This window comes from Sitodiplosis mosellana, unplaced genomic scaffold (genome assembly GCF_009176505.1).
Source record: "Sitodiplosis mosellana isolate CC-2019 unplaced genomic scaffold, AAFC_SMos_1.0 Smas_scaffold_54, whole genome shotgun sequence".
NCBI classification, from domain to species: domain Eukaryota; kingdom Metazoa; phylum Arthropoda; class Insecta; order Diptera; family Cecidomyiidae; genus Sitodiplosis; species Sitodiplosis mosellana.
Genome location: NW_022595296.1, coordinates 62848 through 88871, shown reverse-complemented (window position 1 = coordinate 88871; position 26024 = coordinate 62848). Strand labels below are relative to the sequence as shown.

At 35.9% G+C, this 26024-nt stretch overlaps 4 protein-coding genes across 7 annotated transcripts; all 4 read right to left on the bottom strand.

Annotated features, from left to right (window-relative positions):
* Positions 1-3301: 3301 nt before the first annotated feature.
* On the bottom strand, positions 3302-11704 carry LOC129570370 (neuroglian-like). 3 transcript variants are annotated; one of them, XM_055449945.1, is made up of 10 exons: positions 11572-11704; positions 10649-10809; positions 6324-8061; positions 5903-6228; positions 5467-5765; positions 5097-5393; positions 4763-5034; positions 4455-4674; positions 4162-4373; positions 3302-4056 (listed from the first exon to the last, which is right to left on the bottom strand). In XM_055449945.1, exons 2-10 carry the CDS (start codon positions 10716-10718, stop codon positions 3717-3719), a joined length of 3774 nt encoding a protein of 1257 aa, XP_055305920.1. In that variant the 5' UTR covers positions 10719-10809; positions 11572-11704; the 3' UTR covers positions 3302-3716. The 3 variants fall into 3 exon arrangements, with proteins under 3 accessions (XP_055305920.1, XP_055305921.1, XP_055305922.1); XM_055449946.1 differs by lacking the exon at positions 11572-11704 and adding an exon at positions 11034-11149; XM_055449947.1 differs by lacking the exons at positions 10649-10809; positions 11572-11704 and adding an exon at positions 8178-8386.
* Positions 11705-11934: 230 nt separating this feature from the next.
* LOC129570371 (vascular endothelial growth factor receptor 3-like) lies at positions 11935-16532 on the bottom strand. Its single transcript, XM_055449948.1, has 10 exons — positions 16383-16532; positions 14762-15158; positions 14283-14605; positions 13971-14212; positions 13508-13810; positions 13243-13345; positions 13009-13171; positions 12673-12886; positions 12401-12612; positions 11935-12299 (listed from the first exon to the last, which is right to left on the bottom strand). The coding sequence occupies exons 1-10, from the start codon at positions 16447-16449 to the stop codon at positions 11969-11971; spliced, it is 2355 nt and encodes a 784-aa protein (XP_055305923.1). The 5' UTR covers positions 16450-16532; the 3' UTR covers positions 11935-11968.
* A 1135-nt stretch (positions 16533-17667) lies between these two features.
* Positions 17668-20367, bottom strand: LOC129570373 (neuroglian-like). Of its 2 annotated transcripts, XR_008688117.1 has the most exons (6): positions 20191-20367; positions 19440-20075; positions 18785-19325; positions 18351-18670; positions 18032-18283; positions 17668-17888 (listed from the first exon to the last, which is right to left on the bottom strand). XR_008688117.1 is itself a non-coding variant. In XM_055449950.1 (5 exons), the coding sequence occupies exons 1-5, from the start codon at positions 20237-20239 to the stop codon at positions 18159-18161; spliced, it is 1671 nt and encodes a 556-aa protein (XP_055305925.1). In that variant the 5' UTR covers positions 20240-20367; the 3' UTR covers positions 17668-18158. The 2 variants fall into 2 exon arrangements, 1 of the variants encoding a protein (XP_055305925.1); XM_055449950.1 differs by having other exon boundaries at positions 17668-18283.
* A 1850-nt stretch (positions 20368-22217) lies between these two features.
* Positions 22218-25995, bottom strand: LOC129570346 (neuroglian-like). The gene is made up of 4 exons (XM_055449918.1): positions 25628-25995; positions 25164-25321; positions 22639-24418; positions 22218-22560 (listed from the first exon to the last, which is right to left on the bottom strand). Exons 2-4 carry the CDS (start codon positions 25219-25221, stop codon positions 22386-22388), a joined length of 2013 nt encoding a protein of 670 aa, XP_055305893.1. The 5' UTR covers positions 25222-25321; positions 25628-25995; the 3' UTR covers positions 22218-22385.
* Positions 25996-26024: the final 29 nt, after the last annotated feature.

The window sequence follows — 26024 nt, the reverse complement described above, 5'->3', positions numbered from 1 at the left end:
TCTATCCATATGATTGAAATCCTTCTAACGATTGTCATCCATTTCTTCCAACATTTCAGCGTATTGGCTCGTTTCACAATTTGCTTTGAGGAGCATCAATTTATGGCATTGCAACGGTCGGAACTTTACGGTATAACTGACTTTCTCGCCAATTGCGGAGGAATATTGGGTATCTTTTTTGGAGCTTCCCTACTAAGCATCATCGAGATTTTTTATTATTTTACACTTCGTCTGGGCTGCTCTCTTTTGTCTCGTATGTCACAGCGCAAGTCGCAAGTCGGAAATACGGCGATCGTGACTGTGGAAAAGTGCTCTGTTTTGTCTCGTTTCCAGTCGGTTTTTGAGGAAATTTCGAATTTTCTTACAGATAGCTCTGTTCATGGTGTTCGTTATTTTACTGAAAAAGGACGCCATTGGACTGAAAGGTATGTGTATGTGTGTAAGTGCATATGATATTCTTCTGTTAAAAAGTATTAAGTTGATTGTTCTGAATAGAATTTTCTGGGCTGTCTCTGTTGGAGTATCACTGATGCTGTGTGTGAACTTGATTCAAGGTGTTTATATCAAATGGCAATCGAGCCCGGTTGTTGTGACTTTCTCAGAAAAAGCGACGCCAGTTTCGTCGATCCCATTTCCTGCTGTAACTATTTGCCCGGATACCAAATCCTATGCGAACAAATTCAACTTCACCAAAATCAATAAGAAGATCTATGATGGAAAAATGGACCAAGTGCCGACAGAACAGTAAGAACGAAATAAATTTCAATACAATTAGAAACAAAAACACCTGAATGATTTTGAAATATTGTTCATCTTTTATAGAATTGAGCGATTGAAGGCGGTATATCAGCTATGCGATGACAGTTATATTGAACCATTGGGCCAGAAATTCATAAATATTACATTTCTGGACATCTTAAAAGACATTGGATTAACTCTGAATGATTCCATGTCTCTCTGTCGTTGGCACAATGACGAAACCGAATGTGACTCAATTTTTAGAACAAATCTAGTCGAGGATGGCCTTTGCTTCACATTCAACGCTCTCAATTCGCGGCAGATTTACACTGAAGCGTATGTGAATATTTTCGATTGTAAAATTAGATTATATTGATATATAAATATATTTCAGAGTTTCGCCTGATATGATGACCATGACGAACAATCCACTGGCCAAACATTGGAATATTGAAGACGGTTACGAAAACGTTGATATTGGAAACACCACAACATATCCGTATCGAGTATTTGGCTCTGGATCCAGTACAGGATTATTCACTTTGCTTCGTCTCAATGATAACGATCTGGAAGCTCAATGTCGTGGACCGATTGAAGGCTTCAAGATTTTTCTGCACAATCCAGCGGAAGCGTCTCAGTTATCACAACGTCACATCAAAGTTCCATTATTACACGATGTCATGATAGCAGTGAGACCGCAAATGACTACCACTGCAGAGTCTCTACGATCCTATAGCCCAACTCGACGCCAATGTTATTTTAACGGGGAACATCAATTGAGATTCTTCAAAATGTACACGCAACACAACTGCGAAATGGAATGTCTGGCCAACTACACCAGAACACATTGCGGCTGTGTTAAATTTTCAATGCCAAGTATGACTTTATTTTTGTATTGGAATCTACTTTATCCAATATTATATGATCTTTTTTGCGTTTGAAGGAGACAATGATACTCGAGTTTGTGGTTCTGATAAAATCCGCTGTTGCAATAAAGCCGAGGACACGTTTTTCGAACGACACCTCGTCGATGGTTCAAACGATAAAGATTCCAGAGCCTGCAATTGTTTACCGGCCTGCATTTCGGTCAATTATGATGCAGAAGTTATTCAAGCGAATTTTGACAAGGCAGATTCAATAATAGCACAAAAATATGATGAGTCAACCGATGATTTAGTTGGGTATGCTTGTAGACTATTACTTTTATGTTCATATTTGGAATCAATTGGAATCAATGGACAATAACACATTGTCTTTTCTTGACAATTTCAGCGCACAACCCGCTCGGTTGTCAATCTTCTTCAAGGAGCATCAATTTATTGCTATTCAAAGATACGAACTGTATGGTTATACCGACTTCCTTGCCATTTGCGGTGGTTTACTCGGTCTCTTTGTGGGAGCGTCGGTGCTGAGCGTTTTTGAGTTTATATACCATTTCACACTTCGCTTGGGCTGTACACGTCGCCTTGAATGACAACGTACACTGAAGACGTTGGTGTTGGTGACCGAAAAGAAGTGACTCTGTCATTTTACTTTTCCGTATACAACGTGTCAAGGGAAAGTATAGGAATTGGTCCCGAAAACTTTTTTCGCAAAATTAGCTTAGATCATCATAAAAACTCATGAAACGCGTAGAAAACCACTTTTTAGACACTTTTCCGTTCGTGTGCCGTCGTTGTCGTCGTCGTCGTCGTCGTTGTCGTCGTTGGTGTTTGTTAACACGATAACTCAGAAAATAATTAAAATAATCAAAATCTGGAAATGCCAAAAGTTTTGTATCCGAAAAACTTAGTTTAAGTTCGAAGATGAGCCATTTTCGATTTGATCCTGGGGTGATGATCCTTGCTCTAAGAAAAACCTCAAAAAATTGACACTTTGGTATGGGAGGTACCTGTAAATCGACTCCGATTGGCTCCAAACTTTCTGGGATTTCATTTTTTGGGAGAAAAATAAGATTCTGAAAGTTTGAAACCAATCGGAATTGATTTACGGGTACCTCCCATAAATTTTTTTTGAAATTTTGACTGAAATTACCGATTTTTGGACAATTTTGTATGGGAGGTACCCGTTAATCGATTCTGATTGGCTTCAAACTTTCTGAGGTTTCATTTTTTGGAGAAAAAATAAGATTCTGAAAGTTTCATGTTGATCGCATTTGCAGAATTTTGATTTTTTGTCCTCAATTTTTGTCGAAATTTTCTTGGAAAAAATTGAGGGCCAAAAACAAAACTTCTGCAAATGCGATCAACATGAAACTTTCAGAATCTTATTTTTTCTCCAAAAAATGAAACCTCAGAAAGTTTAAAGCCAATGAGAATCGGTTTACGGGTACCTCTCATACAAAATTGTCGAAGTTTTAGTAAAAGTGACCGATTTTTCACTTTATTTTTATTATTATATTTTCGCTGCCTTTATTTCAAGAAAATTCGCAAAAAATAACCAAAAGTACCTACGGACAACGCTGGCAAACGATACGGAAAAGTTCGGGATTACTAATGTAATTCTTTTTATTTATTAAATAATTCGTAATTTTCAATAAGTCATTTTTTTTCTTCAGCCTAATCATTATCAATAACAAACATTTAAAGTCCACTAATTTCTATCAGCATTCGGTTCATTTTTGTTTCAGTCATACAGCGGCTGGTGTACAGCGAGCAATAAAGTCAGAGTAAATTGAGGCGATTACAGTGCTCCCAATTCCAAAGGGCAAGCCAATATAATATACAATTTCAAATCGAATCTAAATAGCGCGCCAAGTTTGAAAACTGGTGCTATTTCCTCCCCATGCGGTTTCAGTCTAGCTCTCACAATATTCCATCTCCAGCTTATTTTCTCTTTCAATTGAATTATTCCGTATACAAAATCAGTATTCCACGGAGTATGTGTCATGGTTTTGTCGCTCATACAATTTCAGCTCAGCATCAAACTGTTGGCATATAAATCGTAATAATTGGTTCCGTCCATAGATTGGACCATTTTCACGTAGATTTTTTGGAATTTCCAGTTCTGTGAACTTGTATTGAATTTTTCAAGGTTGAAAAATGTGAGCATAGTTGTGTTTCATCGAGTGCACGATACATCTTATCATTTATTACGCTGGAATTCCTGTTTTGCGATGACTGACTTTGGGAAGATGCAATCAACTCCGTGTGAACGGATTTCAAACGATTTTCATTGTCTTTGGAGTGCGGTTCATTCAACGAAATGTAATGCTCAGACACGTTGTGATCCATCATATTTGAGAATTTTCTCGCCAACTCATCGAACAATGGTCTCGATTCTGGCCTTTCATTCCAACAAGACAACATTATTTCATATCTACAAATTCAAAATGATAATTAATTATTTATGATTTTTCGGTATTTGCTTGGAAAATGCCTTCCAATTCTAATAATTATATTTTGATTGTTTGATTAGCCTTACATATCTTGTGTAGCAAAGTCTGGACGCTCCATTCTATATCCTTCAATCAACATTTTGAACAAAGCAGCGCCAGCAATCAATCCAGGATACGGTACAGCGCCGAGTGAAAACAATTCCCACAGCACGATTCCAAAGCTCCAAACGTCAGAATGGGTGCTGAATACATGGTCACCAATCGACTCGGGTGCCAGCCATTTGTATGGTAATAGACGCTAATATTACGAAATTGTTAATTTTCTCAATGAAAATTATTCAAATTAGATGTGGAAAAACTAAATATTCGTTTGACTTACTTCTGTTTTGATGAGATAGTTGCCCGTTTTGTAGATTGATCGCGCCAAACCGAAATCACAAATCTTCACCACATTATTTTCACACAGCAGAATATTTCTCGCTGCCAAATCACCGTGCAATACTTTCCTGGTAGCCAAATAGTGCATTCCACGCGCGATTTGGAATGACCAACACACCAAATCGGTAGTTGTAATAGAACGTGCTGACGATGGAGCTTGACTGTTTCAAAAAGAATTGTTCAAAACAAAAGTAGACAAAATGGATGATCAAATGAATAAAGAAAAAGAAAATCTCAATTGAAACTCACCTGGTGTGAATAAGATATCCATTAGTCGCTTCCACTTTGCGACATGTGATTTTTGGATCGATTCGATCGTCTTCGGCAATTATTTGATCGACAAAATGTTGACGATGCTTGACTAAAAAGCTCTGAAGATTTCCATGCTCACAGTACTCAACGATGATCATTAGCTCACGCTCAGCGATATTTCTGGTTACCGCTCCAAGTAAATTGACGATATTTTGATGCTTTCCCAAATGAATCATTATTTTCAACTCTAACGCGAAAGCCCGGAATATCTAATTGATTGATGAGAATAAATCTGGTTGTTCTTCTACGTAAAAATGATAGTGATACAAACCTCATTGTCAGCCATTTTCTTGACAGTTTTAACGGCAACTGTGGTTTGATCTTCATTGGAGACGATACCATAGGCTTTTGCTTCCAAAACTACCCCAAAAGCACCTGTACCCAATTGCTTGCCAAGTTCCAATTTTTCACGCGGAAATTCATACCTTTGATCATATGGTAATGTATCGGCCTGTTCATCTAACGCCATGTGTGGATCGATATTTACAAGATTTCCATTCATGAAATTCTCCAACACGTAGTCGACTTTTCTTATTGATTTGCTTGTCAGTATATTCGTTTGAGGGAACTGGTATTTAAAAAATTTATAGAAATTCATTTAAAAATTTAATGAAAGACTTTGACTCGAATTTCACACTTACTTCATCCTCAGAGGTGATGGTACCTCCAAATCTGTTCAATTGCCCTTCGAATCTTGGCTTAATTTGTGAAAGTGTGTATTGATTGGGTACGAGATTAAATTCATTCGGATTAATGTGATACGGATTTCCTTTATTGGTTTTGAATGTGTTATTCAAGTTTAGCTCTTTTTCTCGAACTGATCTTTTATTTGCTTTAATTCGGAAAAATAGTCGAATCATACCAATCGCTAAGACTAAATACAAAGTTGCTACGGTTGTGATAATGATGATAGTCTTGTTGCTAAAGAGAGATGATGAATCTGTGTTCCATAAGAAGGTAAATTTGTGAAAACTTGATGCCACCATACGATAAAATAGTATTTAAGAAGTGTTTTTTTTTTAAATTAAAATATACTTCTTCAATCACTAAAATAAGTATTATTCGTGTGTTTCTTACCAAAAGACACTTCTTTGACTTCACTTTCGGCCATTTGATCACCATCAACCGATACAACCTCAAACTCATATGTTTCGCTTCTTAGTAAACTGTCCACAATCACGAAATCTTCTGTATGTATAGGATCGATGTGAGTCCAGTCCGTTTTGCCCTTTATGCGATATTTCACGAAGAAATGTGATCCAGGATTGCCAGAGATGTCTGGAATCCAATTCACTTTGACTTTCATATCACTTTCATTCGAACTCATGATTTTCCAAGATAACGATGGTCGATCTGGTTTCATGGGCTCTTTGAGAATATCCGTTTTCGCTTCAATGAAATAGCTAAAAAGATTGTTAAAATTGAAATAATCTCATTTCACATTCTCAGTACATTTAAAACTGTGTCCTTTTACAAGATTTGATGAAAAAAAACTCACTCTTTTCCATCGATGCCATTCGTAATTGGTACGATATGCAAACGATATGTAGTGTTTGGGTTTAATCCATCAAGTTTAGCCTGAGTAGTTTCAGTATCGTTGATTCGTGGGATTCGTTCATATTTCCTTGTTCCATTAAAATCTCCATAGTAAACTTTGTATCCGATCAATTGTTCATTAATTTGCAATGGTTTGGTCCATTTCAGCAAAAATGCTGATGAGCCTAATGGATGAGCTTCGATAGATTGAACGGAGCTTGGATCCGGTAATGGCGTCATAAATTCAAGAATATCACTTTTTGGACCAGCATACAAACGGTTTTCCACAAAAATGTGAGCGTAATGCAGAGTGGAACGACGTAGCTTTGTGAGTGTTGTCTGAAAAGATTTATCTCCAACGGCCATTTCCAATAAATTCTGTTGACCATCAACATCATTCCAAATGTGAATCACATAGCGAGTGATGTTGCCTCTGACAGTTTCAAGTGGAACAGGATCCCAACGCAAGGTCGCCGTGTCAAAATCCGTTATATTAACCACAGCAAAGTTAGTGGGTGCTTGCATTGGTTTATCTTCACCCGAATATCCAATAAAGATATCATCTCTATACATCTCATCGATATCGTTCACGCTTTTAACTTGGATTTGGTATTTGGTGAAAGTCGGTAGGCCATCGACGACGAATTCATTTTGCCTCCAATCAGTGACGTTATTACAATTCCATTTCGCATTTGAAAATTGCCTCCAACACACACGATAGTAAAAACCTGACCCATTTTGCAAATACGGTGGTACTGGTACCCATGAAATTACCATATTTGTTGGTGTGGTACCTCTGCCTATCACTCCCCGTGGATTTTCATATGGAATATCCTGTTCGGATATACACATTTCAGTAACTACACTTGGTGGCGATGACCCGAATCGATTGTGTGCAATCACACGAAACGTGTAATTTGTCCAGCGCAGAATCATTGAGAATTTGAATTTTGATGACTTTTTTGATGAAACTTGCGTAAGTGTTCTCCATTTACCTGGTTCGGCTGATGTGTGATATTCAATCGTGTATTTTTGGATATCTGCACCGTTATCGCCTTTTGATTTCCACTCTATTATTGCCTCCGACGGAGTACATGTTACATGTGTTATGGGCGCTTCGGGTGGGCCTCTGACAATTAACGTAGTTGAAGCAATAGCATTTTGATTTTGCATTCCCTTGAAATCAGTGCTTACTACACAAGTGTAAGTTCCGGAATCACTGAGTTCAGCATTTTTAATGATTAGAGTATCATGATATGCTTCTCTCATGAGATGCCATTCTTTTTTTAAATCCATTTCTGTGTCATTCAGCTTCCAATCGACTTTATATGTCAATGATGGATCAGCAGTCACTTTACACCGAATCGTAATGCTTTTTCCCACAATCATATTATCATGTTCGATAAAAGCTTTTGTACGTTTTTTCACGACCAATGACATCACATAAGTGTCTTTACTAGAAATATTGTCAGCGCTGCATAAGTATTCTCCAGCATGATTAAAATCCAATTTTTCAATGAACAAATCACCGTTATCGTCAATTGAGTAGGGAATGTCATTCATTTCATCCACATATGTCCATTCATTTTCAACCCATTTATACCACGTTACGGTTCTTTTGATTGACAACGGATTCGGGCATGACAAAGTGACCTCTTCTTCTTCTATTGTGTAGTCGATATCTATTTGAATTCGCACATCTGCAGAGATAAAGTGAAAAAATGAAGAAAAAAAATGAATAAAAATGTTTTTAAAAAAAGAAGAGCATTGATCTGATATTTGGTGACTAAGGTTGTTGACTGATATTGGTGAATACATCGGTATATCTTTATCAGAAGCATGTCCCCATCGAAAAACTCAAGAGAAAAAAAATGGCTCAATGGAATGGATGCGGAGCGTGCCAAATGTTGTATGTGATGTGGCCCACTAGTGACGTGGTGGAGCCCGACCCTGACTGGATTACAGGCACAGGGCACATCACAACGAATGGGCCCTCCACAATCGACGAATGTTGTGCAAAGAATCCACCCAAGCGGGCGTCTCGCAATAGACTGAAAAACAGCCTGAGCGACGAGTATAATACTCTCCGTACTATCCATAAATCCATAAATCCATAAAACAGTCGTTTGTTTTTTTTTCCCAGAATTTCATAACAAATTATTGTTCATTTTGATTAGAAATAAGAATTTATCAATCTACACGTGTGACATTGATGTATTAATCTTTGAGGTATTTCGTCATTTCTTTATGAACAGACATGCTCGAAAATTATAAGTCGGAATCGTCGACAAAAGATGAAATTAGTGATAATTTGAAATCGGGCATTTATGCGATTGAGTGTGGTGTGTGCAAGCGCCGCTATATTGGGCAAATGAAAAGGAGCATAGCGGTTCGATATAAAGAGCATTGTAATTGTGCAAGAAAGAAGAAAATGAGAGAGTCTGCGTTTGCTAAACATGTGGTGGAGAGTGAACAGTGAGCACGGAATCGATGAAAGTGACCATAGCATCGAACTGATTAAGAATGCCAATAGACAGAGCAGACTCGATGCGTATGAAAGTTATTACATCGAGAAAGAGACAGCACCATTGAATGCGGAAAGCGGGAACATACAGTCCTGCTTATTTGCATTGATTTGATGCGGCGAATATTTTGTTGTTGCTGATCCAGTTGTTTTTGCGTTGTGTTGGTGTGTTGTCGTTTTTTCGTATCACAAATCACCGGCAAAAATCGAAAGTCGTGTCAGTGCTGATGATGAGCGCTACCACTATAAACGTCAGCGATCAACATCAACAGAGACACTATAGCACATAGCATTAAACGCACTATTGCTTCACTCTTTGTACACACTTTGACATCACTTATGCTTTGGCGCGCGTCGTACGTTTTTCAAACGTTTATGTTTGATTCAAGTATTTCACCGATTTCACCGAATTTTCTTACTCAATATCAATATATTCATTCTTACTTGGAAGTTTTTTTTTTATTGCAATGATGTTTCAAAATATATTTTGTCGAGAAATATTTTTTTTTTCAATTTCCAAAATTAAATGAAATCAAAACACATAACATGAAACGCATTCATAGCGAAATGCATATGTATTAGTTTGTACTTATTCATTATAATGTATTTAGATAGGACGCTAGCGCGGCCTGGATGAGCGTTTCGAAATGCGCATTCACTTTAAGTAAGTACAATTGTGTATCTTTTGTGCTACAATAGCAAAAATAATAAGGTGATTTCAAACGAAATTTCGATTTTGTGTTTACAAATATGCGTCCCATACCGACTTATAATTTTCGAGCATGTCTGTCCATAAAGAAATGACGAAATACCGCAAAGATTAATACATCAATGTCACACGTGTAGATTGATAAATTCCTATCTATATATATAAAACTCATTGTGTGTGTGTGCGTTTGTCCTATTTTTTTTTATTTTCATGATTTTTTAATTCTTGGTTTTAATGGTGAATATGTCGTTAGAATTCTCGCGGCTTAAATAGCAGATTCAAATATCAGTTTTGATTTTCGAATTAAATTTTCAAAAGTTTGAAGAAACAATTTTTTTAATTGTTTTTCGATACAACGTACATTAATGTGGATTGATGGCAATGAAATATTGGTTTTGGAACAGAGTTGAACATGGACACCATCTCGGTCCATCTTGGTCATCTTAACACGACTTAACACCAATTCACATATGAAAAAAATGCGTGTAAAATCAACTCCAGAAAAAGGAGCAACTTTCCCAGAAAATCGTCTTTGCTTTGAAAAAACAAGTATTGAACATACGAAATGATACAGACTAACATTCATAACCGAATTTTGCTTTTTACGTCAAATTGTATCGTCATCTCACTGAAATGCTTAGTTTTCTTATTCATCTTTCTTGATTGAAAAAAAACTAACTGAACGGAAGAGAACCCGAACTAGCGCCCAAGCCGAGCGAAGCGAGGCGAGGAAGCTAGTTTCTAATCAAAATGAACAATAATTTGTTATGAAATTCTGGGAAAAAAAAACAAACGGCTGTTGATTCTCCTTTAGGTTTTAAATTAAATTAACATTCCCGTGTGAAAATATGGTAACTAACATGAGTGCGATCAGAGTTCACTCAATTGAAAATCGTTTAAAATCGTTCATAATTGGGCAAAGTAATTGTGATTATTGATAAGCATAATCATTGTCATCTATATTCACTCATAATAAATAAATCAATTTCGTCGTGCGATTTACCAATTGTAGATTTTTCTCCTAATTTGAATGACCCAACCACTTCATACTCACCTTCTGCAAGTAGTTGTTGTGCTGCAATCACAGTGATTACCAACAGTACGCATAAATGTTTATGTGACATTTTTCGAACTCGTTGACGATCTGTACAAGCTATTCTTCATTCGGAACAAAGTGCTATTTTACAGCCGTCACAAATTGATAAACAGTGAACACTGAATCAGATAAAAGAAACATAAATGTTAAAACTGGCTGAAAATTATCTAACCGCACTATTATTATTGAATGAAATATAGATCATTAGGTCAGCAAATTTCAATCTTGAACTCCAACGAAAATACTATGATTACGTTCAAAAAGTCCGAAATTTATTACTCCTCGCAAAAAACATACTATTATCTTATCTGAAGACTACTTGAAGAGAAACAATAATACTTACCGATTAGAAAACTTTCGATCAACTTCTACACGGAAGAATGTGCGAAATGATAAGGCTAATATTTCAAACTGAATGAACACACTGTGATTTGTTTTCGCCACAGTTGAACGTTGTAGAAATTATACCGTTCGAGAGTACAACCGTGACTGACCACCAAACTCTTTATCAATTTTATTAATATGATGAAAGTGGATTTGGTTAATTTTCTCTAATCTAAAGAACCTCTAAACTGAGTCCACTGCGAACAACGTCTCTTTTACGCTAACAGCAATTCATACAACGAACGAGTCAGTGTGACAGATGGCGTAAGCGAGACAAAGTTTGACAGCAAACAATTTGATTATGTCGGTTTAAATGTTCTTTGTCGTTTCGAAGATGGCGGAATTGTTGTAATCAGCATTGTATCAGCAAACGGAAAAATGAAAGAAAAAATTGGCCTCTTTTGACGTTAGATGATTGATAACTTATTGATAAATTTGACCAATTTGCGATTAAAACTACAACAAAATTTACAAAACTAAATATTTGTTTGACTTACTTCTGTTTTGATGAGATAATTGCCAGTTTTGTATAACGATCGTGTCAAACTGAAGTCACATATTTTCACCACATATTCATCACACAGCAAAATGTTTCACGCTACTAAGTCACCGTGCAAAAGATTCCTGGTGACCGAATAATGCATTCCAGGCGCAATTTGGAATGACCAGCAAAGCAAATCGGTTGTTGAGACTGAACGAATAGGCAATTCGCTAAAGGAAATGGGAAAATATTTATAATTTGGGGTTTAATTGTACTTTCACAAATAAACAAAATTATCGTAGTGGACTTTTTTCGGACGAGAATATTTCGATGCAGCATAGACTTAACCACCTCACATCGGCAACAAAAAAAACTCAAGTTTTGTCATAAATTTAAAGATTTATTTATGAAATTTAATCAATATCACTGCTATGACTGACTTCCATCGTATTTGGACTTCTTGATTTTGAGTAAGCTTGAGCTGTACATGTTTGAAAATTTAGAGTCTGATGACTTGTTTTCGGTTTTGAAGGCGATTGACAATCAGGGCTGCCTAACAGAGCAAAATAATCCGTTTGACCCGAACTAAAACGGTTCACATTCACTTCAAGATACGGTTCATTCATAATTATATAATGCTCGGATACACTTCTATCCATCATTTTTGTAATTTCCTCTTCCAGCTTATCGAACAGTGGACGTGATTTCGGAATTAGCTGCCAACAGGATAGCATAATATCATATCTGTACCGGAAATAGCAAATGTTATTATTTTCCGAATGATTGATAGTCAAAGTTGGCCGCTGTTACGAAATCCATTTGTAATTGTGGCTCTTGACACTTACATGTCTCGACTTGCATATTCTGGCTTTTCCAATCGATATCCCTCTTTTAATTTCTGAAATAAGTCGGTGCCTGCATTCATCCCCGGATAAGGTGTTGCACCAAGTGAAAATATTTCCCACAATACGATTCCAAAGCTCCAAACGTCTGAATATGTGCTAAACACTTGATCGCTAATTGACTCAAGAGCGAGCCACTTGAACGGTAATGCACGCTATCAAATTAAGAGTGAAATGATCAACTTCGAAAACCGAAAGAAAGAAACACTTTATACCGCTGAACTTATGTGATAAACGCCAGTTTTGTACATTGACCGCGCCAAACCAAAGTCACAGATTTTCACCACATTATTATCGCACAACAAAATATTTCGCGCTGCCAAATCCCCGTGCAGGACTTTGCGAGAGGCTAAATAATGCATTCCACGTGCAATTTGGAATGACCAACACAGCAAATCGGTTGTTGTAGTTAATCTTTCTGCTGGGGTGCTTCAAAATTGCAACAAACAGTTTTTATACACTATTTTCATTCATCGAGATGTTTTTATGAACGTCCCAAATATCTAAATGTATTAAAATTTCAATAGTTCAAAATAATTTTTGCAAATTACCTATGACAATATACATAAACATTTTTATCCGTTCGTTCTGTTATTTTTGCATCGATTCTATCCTCATTACGATTGAGTTGATCGACAAAGTGCTTACGATTTTTAACCAAAAAGTTCTGCAGATTCCCAAATGGACAATACTCAACGATTAGCATTAGTTCACCTGTTTTAAAGGAAACAAATTAAAACAACGAGAGATTGCGTGAGCGCAAAAATACACGGCGTCACACTCACGTTGTGAAATATTTTTGGTAATAGCTCCGAGCAAATTGACTACATTCAAATGTCGCCCTAAATGCACCAGAATCTTCAATTCCAAAGCTAATGCACGCAGTACCTAAAAGATATGGGGCTTTTTTGAGAATCTAAATTTGAATAGGGATCTAAATATCTTAACAGACAAATTTAGACAAATTTCTAAGTCAATTTCTTCAGCGAGAAAAAAAAACATCATTTATCCACAACCACTTTCATTAGCCAAATTCCCTTAAAAACCAACCTCATCGCTAGCAATACTTTTGAGCATTTTAACAGCAACCGTTGTTTCTTCTTCATACGATACGATGCCTTTGGCTGTTGCTTTGAAAACAACACCAAATGCTCCCATTCCCAATTGATGTCCAAGTTGTAGTTTTTCTTTGGGAAATTCAAATTTCTGATCATATGGAAGCAAATCGGCTTGCTCATCCAATGTCAACTCTGGATTGATACCGCCAATATTGCCTTCTTCAAACTTTGTAAGGCAATACATTGAATTAAGCTTTTGTTCACTTGACAAATTGCGTTCATGTCGATTTTGTATCTAAATGGTTTGGAATAGAAAACGAAATTAAGCGTTGGTGGTACCGCGAATCTATGAGGCTGTTTTTATTAGCTGAAAAAGCTCTTCTCCTAACATCATCAAACCTTGAGTCCCAATTTGATATCAACTTGAGGGAAAGGCTTAAAATTCAAAAATTTACCTCATAGTTATTCCCAATTCTGGTGAAACCATCATCATACCAAACGTCGAGTTTTGATAAATTTGGTTCCAAACCAGGGTGAAGTGTTCTTTTTGTTGGTCTTCTAAACCTTCTACATTTGCCTTTCTTATGTGTGAATAGCATGAATGCAGAAAATCCGAGAATCAAACACAACACAACTGCTGTAGCACCAATGATGACATATCTGTCTATGAATAAGCTGTGTGTTGGATTTTCTAAGGCTTTAAAATTTGATGAAAAAATGGTTTGTTAAACATGAACTGAATGCTTTATCTTCGTTCTAGTTCATACCCCGTGTAACTTTCTGAATGTCACTTTCGGCTTCGAAATGACCTTCTAGCGATACTACAATCATCTCATACGTTTCCTTTGGCGAAAGGCATTCAATAACGGAGAAGTCATCCTTGAGAATAGGATTTGTGTGATGCCATTCTGTAACACCTTTCAATCGATATTTTACATAGAAATCTGTTCCCGGATTGCCATCGACATTCGGCAGCCAAATGACTTTAACTCTTAAAAAATCGGTTTCCAATGGTAAGAGTTCGAATGTGAACGTCGGTTGATCTGGCTTCTTCATTCCGGGTGGCTTGGTTTGTCCTCTGAGTTCACATCTGAAAAAATGGTGGAGAATCTGGGTGAAAACTGGCATTCAGTATTTATCCATATCAAGAAGTAATATTTTCAGTGGATTATCAGTTGTTTTCCGTGCTTTGAGTCAATTCAGTATTGATTCACTTCTTGATCTTGTATGTAAATTCTGTAGTTACCTTTCTCCGTCGCCATTTCCGGTATACGCACCAATAAACACACGATATCTGGTATTCGGTTTCAATCCAGTCAATTTTGTTTGAGTAGCATACGGATCTTGAATTTGTGGCTCACGTGCATGTTCGTCTGTGTCGTTTTCTTCTCTATAAGAGACTTTGTAACCAATTAAAGATGCATTTGAATGCTGTGGTGGTTCCCATCGCAACAGAAATGCTGATGATCCCAATGGGAATGCTTTGCATGATCGAACAATGCTCGGAACACCGTCTTTGGCTGTAACTGAATCACCATGATGCACCCGTATCGCATCAGATGGCACGTTCCCAGTGATATCAAATTTTTTAGTCACTTTATCACTCTCAACTATTTCTGAGGGTTGAACCCGATCATGTAAATCTGAAAGAAAATCGGGAAAGGTTAAAAAAACATCGCATTTGCTTTGGAACTACCCTGAAATGAGATATCATCTAACTAATGATGCAGTTGAATTGATCTTCATCGGTTTTTGAATAATTCACTGATCATCATCACTTCTCTTCATGAGTGGCCATATTGTTTTCAGTATTTTTAACTAATATTTGACACCCATAGAATTAAAAAACAACTTATATGTGCTCTTTATCCATAACTGTGACGGAAAAATAAACTTAGAGCAAAAAAGAGACAAATAAAGTTGCGAACAAAAGTGGCACAGCACAGCATTGTGCGTAAAAGATGTTTTTTGCATTTTTCTCGCTACTGGAAAGACATAGCGACTAGGTGTCTTCGACATTATTGTAGAAAATAAAAAGAACTACAAATAAGCCGAAGACACCTAATCGTTATCTTTTTCCAGTAGCAGGAAAAATGCAAAAAACGTCTTTTCCGCTCAATGCTAAGCTGTGTTCTTCACTTTTGCTCGCAACTTTATTTGACCCTTTTTTGCTCTAAGTTTTTTTCCATCTCAGTTATGGATTAAGAGTAATTAATACCTTTAACTTATAAGTTGTTCTTTTATTCTATGGGTGTCATTTCAATGTTTGCATTCTTTTAATTTATATTTATTGTTAATGGGAAAAAAATTCCAATTGAAACAGAATCTATTGACATCATGTCGAAACAGATACAAAAAATAAAGTGTATTACGCATTTATCTGTGATTGATTGACGTTATCTTTCATGGTCTTACATACAAATTTGACGTATTTATACGCAATTTTGCCACTTTATAAAGATTTACTTTTTATATTTTTAATAAAATGAACACTGATTAGCCCATAAATCACACTCAAAACGCAATAACATAGAAACAAAGCACTTTCAACTGAGTCAATATAGCGAAAAATTTATTTCAGTATCATGTTTCATCCATTACTTTGATTTTTTTTTTAGTTTTTTACACGGCTTAAATTTTGATGCAATTTCACTACTTTCGCAGCAACTGCTCTAACTGCATGCCTCTTTGGAGTCAAAAGTTCATACGCGAATTTTTCTTATCAACACATTTTCAATAGAAAAGTATAAATCACCTGACGACGCATGAACCAGAAACACTATATATTTACACTTAAAATTTTGATTATTGTACCGCGTCGAAAACACGTGCAGTATTTTTTATTACACTTATGATAAATGACTTACCCAATGCCTTTATTCCATATGATACAACTGAAACCACCAATATCGTAAGCAATTGTTTTTCCCACATTTCAAACTGGGTGCCATACGTTTATTCAACTTGATACATTCACTGTATCTTTATGAATTTCTCTGAACAACTGACTTTATTTATTCGTAGTAATGAGTGTCAAAGCTGCCAGAATAAACCAATTAAATTGGATGACATTACATGTGCAAAACTTACTTTTCCGTAAATGATATTCTCCTTATCCCAGTTACTGCATTTTGAGCTCAAAGCGCTCGTTATTGTTATCGATATCAATATAGCTGACCACATGATAAGTAAGTAATCGAAAAAAATTTTTTATCTTTTTTTCGGATGAAATCGTATTGTTGTAAGCTGTGACTTGTAACATACAATATATTCCGAGTCTGACAGCAATGGAACGAAATCTATTCAAGAATCAATTAGTAGATAAGATAACTCACGATCGTCAAATGGGTTTTAATCGATATATCTTGGGATTTCCTGATTCATTTACCGAGAAATTGAAACCGACAAATCACATTTCGAATGTTTTTGTCGCATGAAATTATTTTCGATATATTTATTTGTGATTTTTTTTGTGACATTTATTGATTCGATTTTCTGCTTTTTTCAACCATTTTTTCGTAATAAAAATCATAAGTTTGACTACACTTCCAGAATTTAGCGGAGGATAGCCGTTATATAACCATGCTTTGGGATCCTTCAATCGATGAGAGTATTACAAAATGAACGAAAAACTTTCAAATTGGCCGGATCGAGCTGCGAATAAAACCAGAAATAAATGAAAAATTCTTCAAAAATTCCGACAAATTTGCACTGAATTTTCGAATTTTAAGAAAAATTTAACTTAACCATCGCTGTTTAAGAAAAATGGGACTCATATCTCACGATCTATGAAGTCGACTCTTATTCTTAGACCCAAATTATTAAAATTTGAAAGTTTAATGCATTTTAAAAATAAAATAAGAATCCAGTGCCGGTATTCTGGAACACAATCCGCAAAAATAATGCGGAATTATTCCGAGCGATCAATTGTATTTTGGAAGGTGATATCCAAACGTTATATATGGATTTGTCTCTTTTTCATTGATTGAACGTTTGGATACCACCTTCCAAAATAAAATTGATCGCTCGGAATAATTCCGCATTATTTTTGCAGATTGTGTTCCAGAATACCGGCACTGGTACTCGATGGGTTAAACAAATCTTTTTTTTACTGGTTTATACTTCTATTTTAATAGCATATTTACATGTTAATGTTATCGATAAATCGTTTGAATGAATCAATAAAAAAATCCAAGTTTTCCTTCAAAATTCTAAGTTCGAATGATAAATCGATGGTCTACGATGATACGCATGATGCATAACCAGACGTGTGCAAGGTCAAAAATTCTAGGGGGGGTAAAATGATTTTGCCAGGGGGGGGTCTGGAAATCGATTCTATCTAGTGTAAAACCAGTCTCCGAAAAAAGTGAGGACTAAAAAAAAAAAAAAAGGTCCTCACTTTTTAAAATCGATTCTATCTAGTGTAAAACAGTCAAAATTCCACAATGGGAGTCTAAAATTTTGTCAATGGGTGTCAAAAAATAAGTGAAGACCTAAAAAAAAAAAAGGTCCTCACTTTTGAAAATCGATTATATCTAGTGTCAAATTTTCCAAATCGCTGGGGGGGTCCACATTTTGGAATCCTAGAGGGGGGGGGGGTAAAACCGGAATACCCCCCCTTGCACACGTCTGTGCATAACGCTTCATGGATTGTTAGTATTCTGATATCTCTTTTTACATGCAGTGAACACGCATATACTGAATAGGGCAGACACAATCAAAACTACTGATATTGAGATAATCATACTCGTATTTGATGATTCATCCTCTGAAATCCAAGAAAAAGAAGCAATTAAAAGAAATGTCATCCAAACATTATTCTCAAGTATGTTTACCGTTGGTTTTGAGTATCTGGACTTCACTTTGGGCTAAGAATTGGCCGTCAATTGAAACCACAGCCATCTCATAGGCTTGATTTTGAAGTAAGCCAGTCACAATGATAGAATTGTGATTAATCACTTCTTCGGTTTCAGTCCAATTGCTTTTCTCATCCATGCGGTATAATACACGAAAACTGCTTCCAGGGTTACCATTCAATTTTGGTATCCAATTCACTCTGACACTTGTTTCGTTAGTAGTCGATTCCAATGGCTCCCATGTAAACGATGGTACGTCTGGTTGAGCTGGAGATAATGTGTCCAATACAATGTGAGAACTAAAATCGAATGAAGGGAAAAATATTGACATTTAAAAATAAGATCTCTTGACAATGATGCAAATCAAAAAGTTGGAGAAAAATTTCTTCTTTTTCCACCGAATATTTACGTACTCTTCTCCTTCGCCCCTTCTCGTCACAGCCGCAATGTGTAATCGATAGGTTGCATTTGGCTTTAAACCGCCCAAAATTGCTTGAGTAACACTGGGATTGGTGATTTGTGGTTTGCGTGCATAACCTTTGGCTCCTTCAATTTCATAGTAAATATTGTATCCAAGTAATTGGCCATTTGGTTGCTCTGGTTTGGTCCAATTCAGTAAAAATGCCGATGATCCCATCGAAATAGCTTTAAAGCTGTTCACCTTTTTGGAAACTCCTTCCAACGTATGGAATTTGATAATTTTACTAGTAGGACCACGATGTTTATTGTTCACTACTTGAATGTGAGCCGAATAAAATGAATTGTATTTCAATCCCGAAATGGTTGTTTTACTTTTACGGCCGACTGAGTGGTCCATTTTATCGTCTACATCAGCATCACTCCAGTATTGAATTATGTAACTCTCCGCATTACCATTGAGAGCATCGTTTGACAAATCTATTCGTTCCCATTCAAAAGTGACTGTGGCATTTTCACCATAAACGTTGTCTGTATCTAGGCGGAGATTAAAATAGGAGAGAAAACAATTAAATTTCCAAGTCATGATAATGATAGTGTTATGATTGAAACAATGACTTAATAACACTTATTTCACGCATTCACACTTACTTGATACGATTTTAAATTTTCTCGGTGCTTGGCTGGGTCGATCTTCACCCGGATATGCGGCACGTAGCTCGGTTGGAGCTTTTGATGGACCGACTTGATTGGCCGATCTTACTTGAAATTCGAATATTTTGAACTTGTCACATTTGATAACATATGTGTCTTGAGTCCAATCCTTGATATGTACGCTCCAACCTGAAGATGAACCATCCCTTGGTTTCCAACTCACAATATAGTAAAAACCGGGACCATTGTGCTCTATTTGTGGTATTGGCGTCCATTTAATTGTCATTTCTAATGGTTGCAGACTTATTATTTTCGCATCGTCTGGGTTTCTATATGGAATATCTGCTTGGCTAGTGCAAACTTCACTCGGTTTGCTTGGTTGTGATATACCATGCTCGCCGACGGACAAGATGCGAAATGTGAAGCCAACACCTGGAGACAATTTTAAAGTAGCGCTGTTTTCAGGTGATTGTTTTTGATCAGCAACGCTCCAATGGTTTGGTTCGTATGATGTACTGTATTCAATTGTGTATGATTTAACAAGTGCCCCATTGTGTGGCTTCCATGAAATAACTGCTTCCCGTGGATTGCACACTAAATTTGTTATTTGAGGTGCCATCGGGATATTTGCACCTGGGAAATGAAACCATTTTATTGTGAATGATTATTTTTGAACACTTTTCATTTTGAATACTTGAAAATTTTGAAAATTGATTCGAAATTTAAAAAAAAACTTTGTGCCACTTACCTAAAACAAGAGGTAGACTAATGAATACAAACGCCAAAATGTGCCACATTTTGATCTTAGATCTATTTTTTTGAAGAACTATGAAAATGATGTCAATATTTATGTAATAAATATTGTTTCAATATTCTACACTAGACACCGAAAATCCACTTGTCCGTGTAACACCAAGTAGGGAGATTGAATCAAATCGACTGCTGAAAATCACCTGAGCAACTCTTGATATATAGTGATCATGAAGAATGCGATTTACGCAATCAATGCAAAGTTTCATTGTTCAAATTATCAAGTATTTTAATGCTGACATATTATCAATCGCTCGGGTGGCAAAGGAAAAATCCAATTCAGGCACCACATTCATAGCATGTGCGGGGATTAATTTTTTTCATATCGATGTACGTGAGGTACATGTTCAGTGTTCACTCCCAGAAGCGATCTGATTGAAAAGATAATGTGTTTGGTCAATGGTCATTGTTTCCAAACAATATAAGCACGTGAATCAGATTTTCTTGCTGTTAAGTGCTGATAGGTAGTTGAGAGATGATGTGATTATTTTTGCTTCTACTTCACCATAATTTTCAAGAATCAACACCAATTCGTTGAATTTATTTTCTAAATTTCATAAAAAATCTGATCGTGGGGAATCTCCTTTGGATGAACCACACAAAATTATTTGATTCATCGAAATTTGCGGAAAAAAAAAATTGGGAATTTGGCGCCACCAATTGATTCATCAATGATGAATCATCATTATCATCAGATCTATAAACTTTGGCTTTTATTTCACCATTGAAACATTCTTACAATTTTCCTTCGTAGACATTGAACATTGGACAAGTATTTACACAGTTTGTATGTCATAGAAGAATTTTTCAAATTATTCTGAATCGTTCAATTACATCACAGTAAACACGATGGTTCTAACTTTTAGAACCGCAATATGAAATTTGGCACTGAAATCTATTTGAATACCATTTGTACTAGAAAAAGTTCAAAATGTACTAAATCAAAAATCAAAGCTTCATGTATTTATTATAGAACTTTTGAACTTTTTCTAGAGCAAATGGTACTAAAACAAAGTTAAGTGTCAAATCTCAACATTGCTAGAATCATTGTGTTAACTGTGCATCAATCGAAGGTGAATCATCTTGGGTGATTTATAATGATTGCCTCAATGGCCTTTTTTATCGATAAGTTACTCCGCCCTCAATGTTAGATTATTATCATTTTGTTCATAAAAGATATAACTCATTTCGCTTTTCACAGTTCATTTAAACTTCACATAGTAATCAAATATATATTTGCTGGTAAAATTTCTGAGACTCATTTCTCCAGTTCATCAAACCTTTGGACGTGAAACAGGATTTTGAAGTTTGTTCTTATACGAAATATCGAAGGGTTGTAATAGTGATATGATCGGCACATGAGCACCATCTCTACTGATTGCCATTATTGCAATGTAAATGAATAGAATGTCTACTTCTTCTTCTTCTTCTTTTTCTCAACATCAATTGCATACGACTTATGGTAACTCTCCGTAATCATTAGAGGTGGCGCTACTTATGCTCATCAATTGACTTTTGCATTGGCTCTTATGTACTGTACGTGCCTTTTACGAAATATTCTCTGCAAGCACATGATATTTTCTACTCGTGACCTTGAAAACCAAAAAAAAAATTCAGTTGTACATTTTCTTCATCACACCACGACTTCTTATTACAAATTTTTTTCTTCTTATTTTCGTTTCCAATGAAAACGTTTTTGACAGGCTTCAATCCGGAATCAAGCTTTGATTGTTTCTAAGAATTTCCGTATTTGTGTAAAAAAAATCACGACACTGTCACAGAAATTGCGTTCGATTTTCTATTTCGGACGACACGTGTGGCACATCAATATTAATCGCTTCAATAGATTTCGTTAAAAAGCTAAACCTTATTGTCTGTTGTAAGTATTCGTTTTTTTTCTTTCATATTCGATTTCATTTTCTGAGTAAGAACATAAATTCTTGGTATGTTTCATAATTTGTTCGAAATTTTATTTAATTTTACGCTCTTAGATAGTAATCTTTACATTTCAATTCATCGTATTGATTTGTACAAAATGATACGTTGGTTTGGGTGACTTATGTGAATAAGGTCATAGTAGAAGTTAATGGACCATGATTCATGATTTAATCGACAATTTCTCAAAGAATGTGATCAAAATGCACCTTTTACCATTGTCACCATAAAGGTCACTAGCCCGATTATAAGCATCACATTGCCTGAGGTAGACGATGAACCGCCGGGTGTTGTTGTTTCAGTGGAAGGCATTGTTGAATTTGACGGCGGCTGTGTACCCTGATCTGATTTTGTTTTTGATTCATTAATGGCGCTAAAATATGAATAAAAAAAAAACAAAAATTAGAAAACTTTTTCCAAAATTTTCAAAAAATCAAGAAAAAAAAAATACCGTTCGCCTTCACCGGCGGCTGTTCTAGCCGAAATCGCTATACGATATTTGGTGTCTGGTTTCAAATCAGTCACAAATGCTGCGGTTGCATTGGGACCAGCCCAGAATAGTGGCTGCTGTTGCTTCGATGCATCACTCGACTTGGTTGTTCCACCATCGATTTGATCACAATAAATGTTGTAGCCCGTTAAATTGCCATTTGGATTCGTTGGTTTTTCCCATCGCAAAAATAATGCCGTTGTGTTAAATGGGATTGCTTTGAATGATTGCACAATCGAAGGAACATCTTCGAGTGTTGTAAATTCTATAACATCACTGAATGGGCCTTCGTATTTTCTATTCAAAACACAAACTTGTACATAATTGTGAGTTGCTGGACGCAATGCAGGCAATTTAACTGCAGTTATTAAGTTACTGCCAGGAGAGATAGTGGGAGCTACAAAATGCATCTCGGTCACATTGTTCACACCATCGATATCGTTCCAAATTTTAACTTTGTATCCTTTGTAAAAGCCATTGAAATATTCGAATGGCACCGGTTCCCATTGCAAAAGTGCGAATCTTCTGTTAACATCAGCCAATTGAAGATTGGAAGGTGCTTGAAATGGTGCGCCCTCAGCTGAAAATCCGAAATATTCATCGGCATTTACATTCGATTTTCCAATTGAATTGAATGCCTCAACTTTGGCCAGGTAACGAACGAAAGTCGGTTGATTGTTTATGATAATATTCCCTTGTTTCCAATCATGAACATCGGTCTCAATCCATTTTTCAAATTCGATATCTCGTTTCCAGGACACGCGATAGAAGAAATCGGGTCCATTGTGTACAGTTTTTGGCATTTGTTTCCACGAAATAACCAGATTATTTGGTGCGGTGCCTTCAACTTTAATTTTCTCTGGATTTTTGTATGGAACATCCGGTTTGGTTGCACAAACGGCGCTTATTTCGCTTGGAGGTGATTGACCAATTTTATTATTCGCAATCACACGGTATGTATATTTCGTCCATGGTTTCAGTGATGAAATTTCCGATGTGGACACATTGGATGGAATATTTTCTTTAGCAGTATGCCAAACATGCGGAGCGAGTGCGGTATTGAATAAGATTGTAAAGCTCTCAATATCGGGCCCATAATTCTCGGATGGTGACCACGAAATTTCCACACTTGGCGAAAGTTCGACGGATGAGGGTGAGTCGTGGCATTTGATCTCGTTCAAAATTGGAGCATGTGGAACTTCATCTAAGGTTAATTTGACTGTGGCGCGCGTTTTGTCTACCACTGTGGAAGCTTCACAGATATAATCACCGATATCCAATGTAGACACATTGGAAATGGTTAACGAGTCATTTTCTATCACGAAATGATCATCATTTTCGATGGGTTTTTGTTTGTTCTTCCCATTGAACCACGCTATATCGATTTTCAAGCGGGAATCTCCCTCCACGTCACAATGAATTTTAAATGAACTACCGGCCGTCATCTCGATGGCAGGCGCCCAATTTACAATACGTGTGGGTTTGATGACAACCAATGAGGTCATCGATTCGGCCAAATCATTTGAACATGAATATACTCCAGCATCACCCAATTTTACTTTGTTTATTAGAATGGTATTGGCTGTGTTCAAAGTGTTTGTGGCATTCAATACTTTTCCATTGTGTTTCCATGTCAATTCTTCAGTCGGTGCCACTTTTGTTGGGTAAATAACACATTGCAGGTTAACTGGATTCCCTTCAAATGCAATATCCCGTTCATGCGTAATCTTCAATTGTAAAACTGTTTGAGGTTAAAAATGGAAGAATAAGAAAACGTTGAAGAATTTGGAGTGAACAAATCATGAATTGATCAAGGCTATTGAAAAAAAATCATAGAAAAAATATTTTAAATACATTTTTCAGATGGTTTTGTAGAAATTTTCTGAATCTTTGACTCATATGTCACGGTTTTGAATGTTTTTTTTGCGTATTTTCAGTTTAAAGCTCTCATTTATGATGAGTCTCCTACAGCATCTTTGAGTAAAATGTGAAAAATCAAAACGATTTCCAACAGATGTTTGCAAATTCTACTGATTTCTTCAATTTTGATTGAATTTTTGTAGATATTCTTGCATTTTTGTCGATATTCTAGCGTTTTTTATGCTTAAATTAGTAATTTCTTCCAATCTTTTGGGTTAGTTTAAAGTTTTTGGCGAAAAAAGTTTGGTTTTCATCAATCATGATATAGATCTAAACCGTTTTACCGCTTTAACTTGCTGATTTATTGGACAAATGCATGAACTTTTCCATAAACACTTCGAATTTACTTGTTTTCGACTGATTAGTTAACATTTTCAATTTTCATTTATGATTAAAAAAATTAATTAATTGAACAAAATCGGAATTTCATTGGAAAATAACATTAAATTGACCAGAAGATTCAATTTTTTCAAAGAAGTTGAAAATGAATCAGAATTTTTTTTGAACAAAATTGGCTATGAATCATCCATTTCCCAATTTTCCGATATAAATCGTATTTTACTCACTTGCAACTAGATTATGCACGGCAAGTACAATCATCAAGAATATCACTTTATGGCACATTTTCAAATAAATCGATGTTCACTCTCACGACCCGTTGAAATGTTTTATCTTCACCACACCCGTTAGATTGCAACTGTTGGTTTATGAGTTCGATGGTTGCCTTTTTATATCGAGAAAATATGGCCGCCAAAATGTGAATATATGGAGGTTAGTCATTCGGATAATAAATTTCGCAACTATCTTGGCAGTTTCAAAGATAGAGTCAATCGATGAAGAATGCCTTCCAGTAAATGGACATTCACCGAATGTTTCAAGTATCGCAATAATGAGCGGTAAAAATCTAGCATTAGACATGTTTAAGGTATTTCCGTTTATTTGGCTATAAAAATTATTATTCATTGTCTATTTGGAAGCGGTAGATTTAATCAATATGTGATTCCGTTTGAAATGAAACAAATTTACTTACTTCTGGGATAGAATGCTATCTATTATTATGATAATAATATTATCATATCGATTTTCCTACTATTTTGATACGGAAAATTGTGCACGAATGTCATGTATGTATGGGTTTTATTCTTGTAATACAACGATATAGATAAGAATATGGACACCAATCAATCAATTGTTGATATTTTGATAGAAAAATGAGATAAAAAAAAAGTGCGCAATGATTTTTTTTAGCTGAATCAGATTTGTCGACCGATCGTTTGGCTTGGAAATTGTGCCTTTAATTCAAATGCTCATTACACTCAATAGAATGGATAACCAAAATTCAGAATTCTATATTTTCACTTTTAATTATTGAATCATAATTGTGGTGTATCGGTAATGAAAAGATGCGAGTGAATTGAATGCTATGA

Coding starts and splice junctions, on each gene's coding strand:
- LOC129570371 (XM_055449948.1), bottom strand. CDS start 16,449: ATGTGGGAAAAACAATTGCTTACGATATTGGTGGTTTCAGTTGTATCA. Junction 13,811..13,970: donor GAATTGGGAATAACTATGAG/GTAAATTTTTGA, acceptor CAAACCATTTAG/ATACAAAATCGACATGAACG. Junction 12,887..13,008: donor GTTTATGTATATTGTCATAG/GTAATTTGCAAA, acceptor GCAATTTTGAAG/CACCCCAGCAGAAAGATTAA.
- LOC129570346 (XM_055449918.1), bottom strand. CDS start 25,221: ATGTGCCATAAAGTGATATTCTTGATGATTGTACTTGCCGTGCATAAT. Junction 24,419..25,163: donor CGTGCATAATCTAGTTGCAA/GTGAGTAAAATA, acceptor AACCTCAAACAG/TTTTACAATTGAAGATTACG. Junction 22,561..22,638: donor GCCGCCGGTGAAGGCGAACG/GTATTTTTTTTT, acceptor TTCATATTTTAG/CGCCATTAATGAATCAAAAA.
- LOC129570370 (XM_055449945.1), bottom strand. CDS start 10,718: ATGTCACATAAACATTTATGCGTACTGTTGGTAATCACTGTGATTGCA. Junction 5,394..5,466: donor CCATCACCTCTGAGGATGAA/GTAAGTGTGAAA, acceptor TTTAAATACCAG/TTCCCTCAAACGAATATACT. Junction 4,057..4,161: donor GACTTTGCTACACAAGATAT/GTAAGGCTAATC, acceptor TTGAATTTGTAG/ATATGAAATAATGTTGTCTT.
- LOC129570373 (XM_055449950.1), bottom strand. CDS start 20,239: ATGTGGCACATTTTGGCGTTTGTATTCATTAGTCTACCTCTTGTTTTA. Junction 18,671..18,784: donor AGAAGGGGCGAAGGAGAAGA/GTACGTAAATAT, acceptor ATTCGATTTTAG/TTCTCACATTGTATTGGACA. Junction 18,284..18,350: donor CCAGATACTCAAAACCAACG/GTAAACATACTT, acceptor CTTGGATTTCAG/AGGATGAATCATCAAATACG.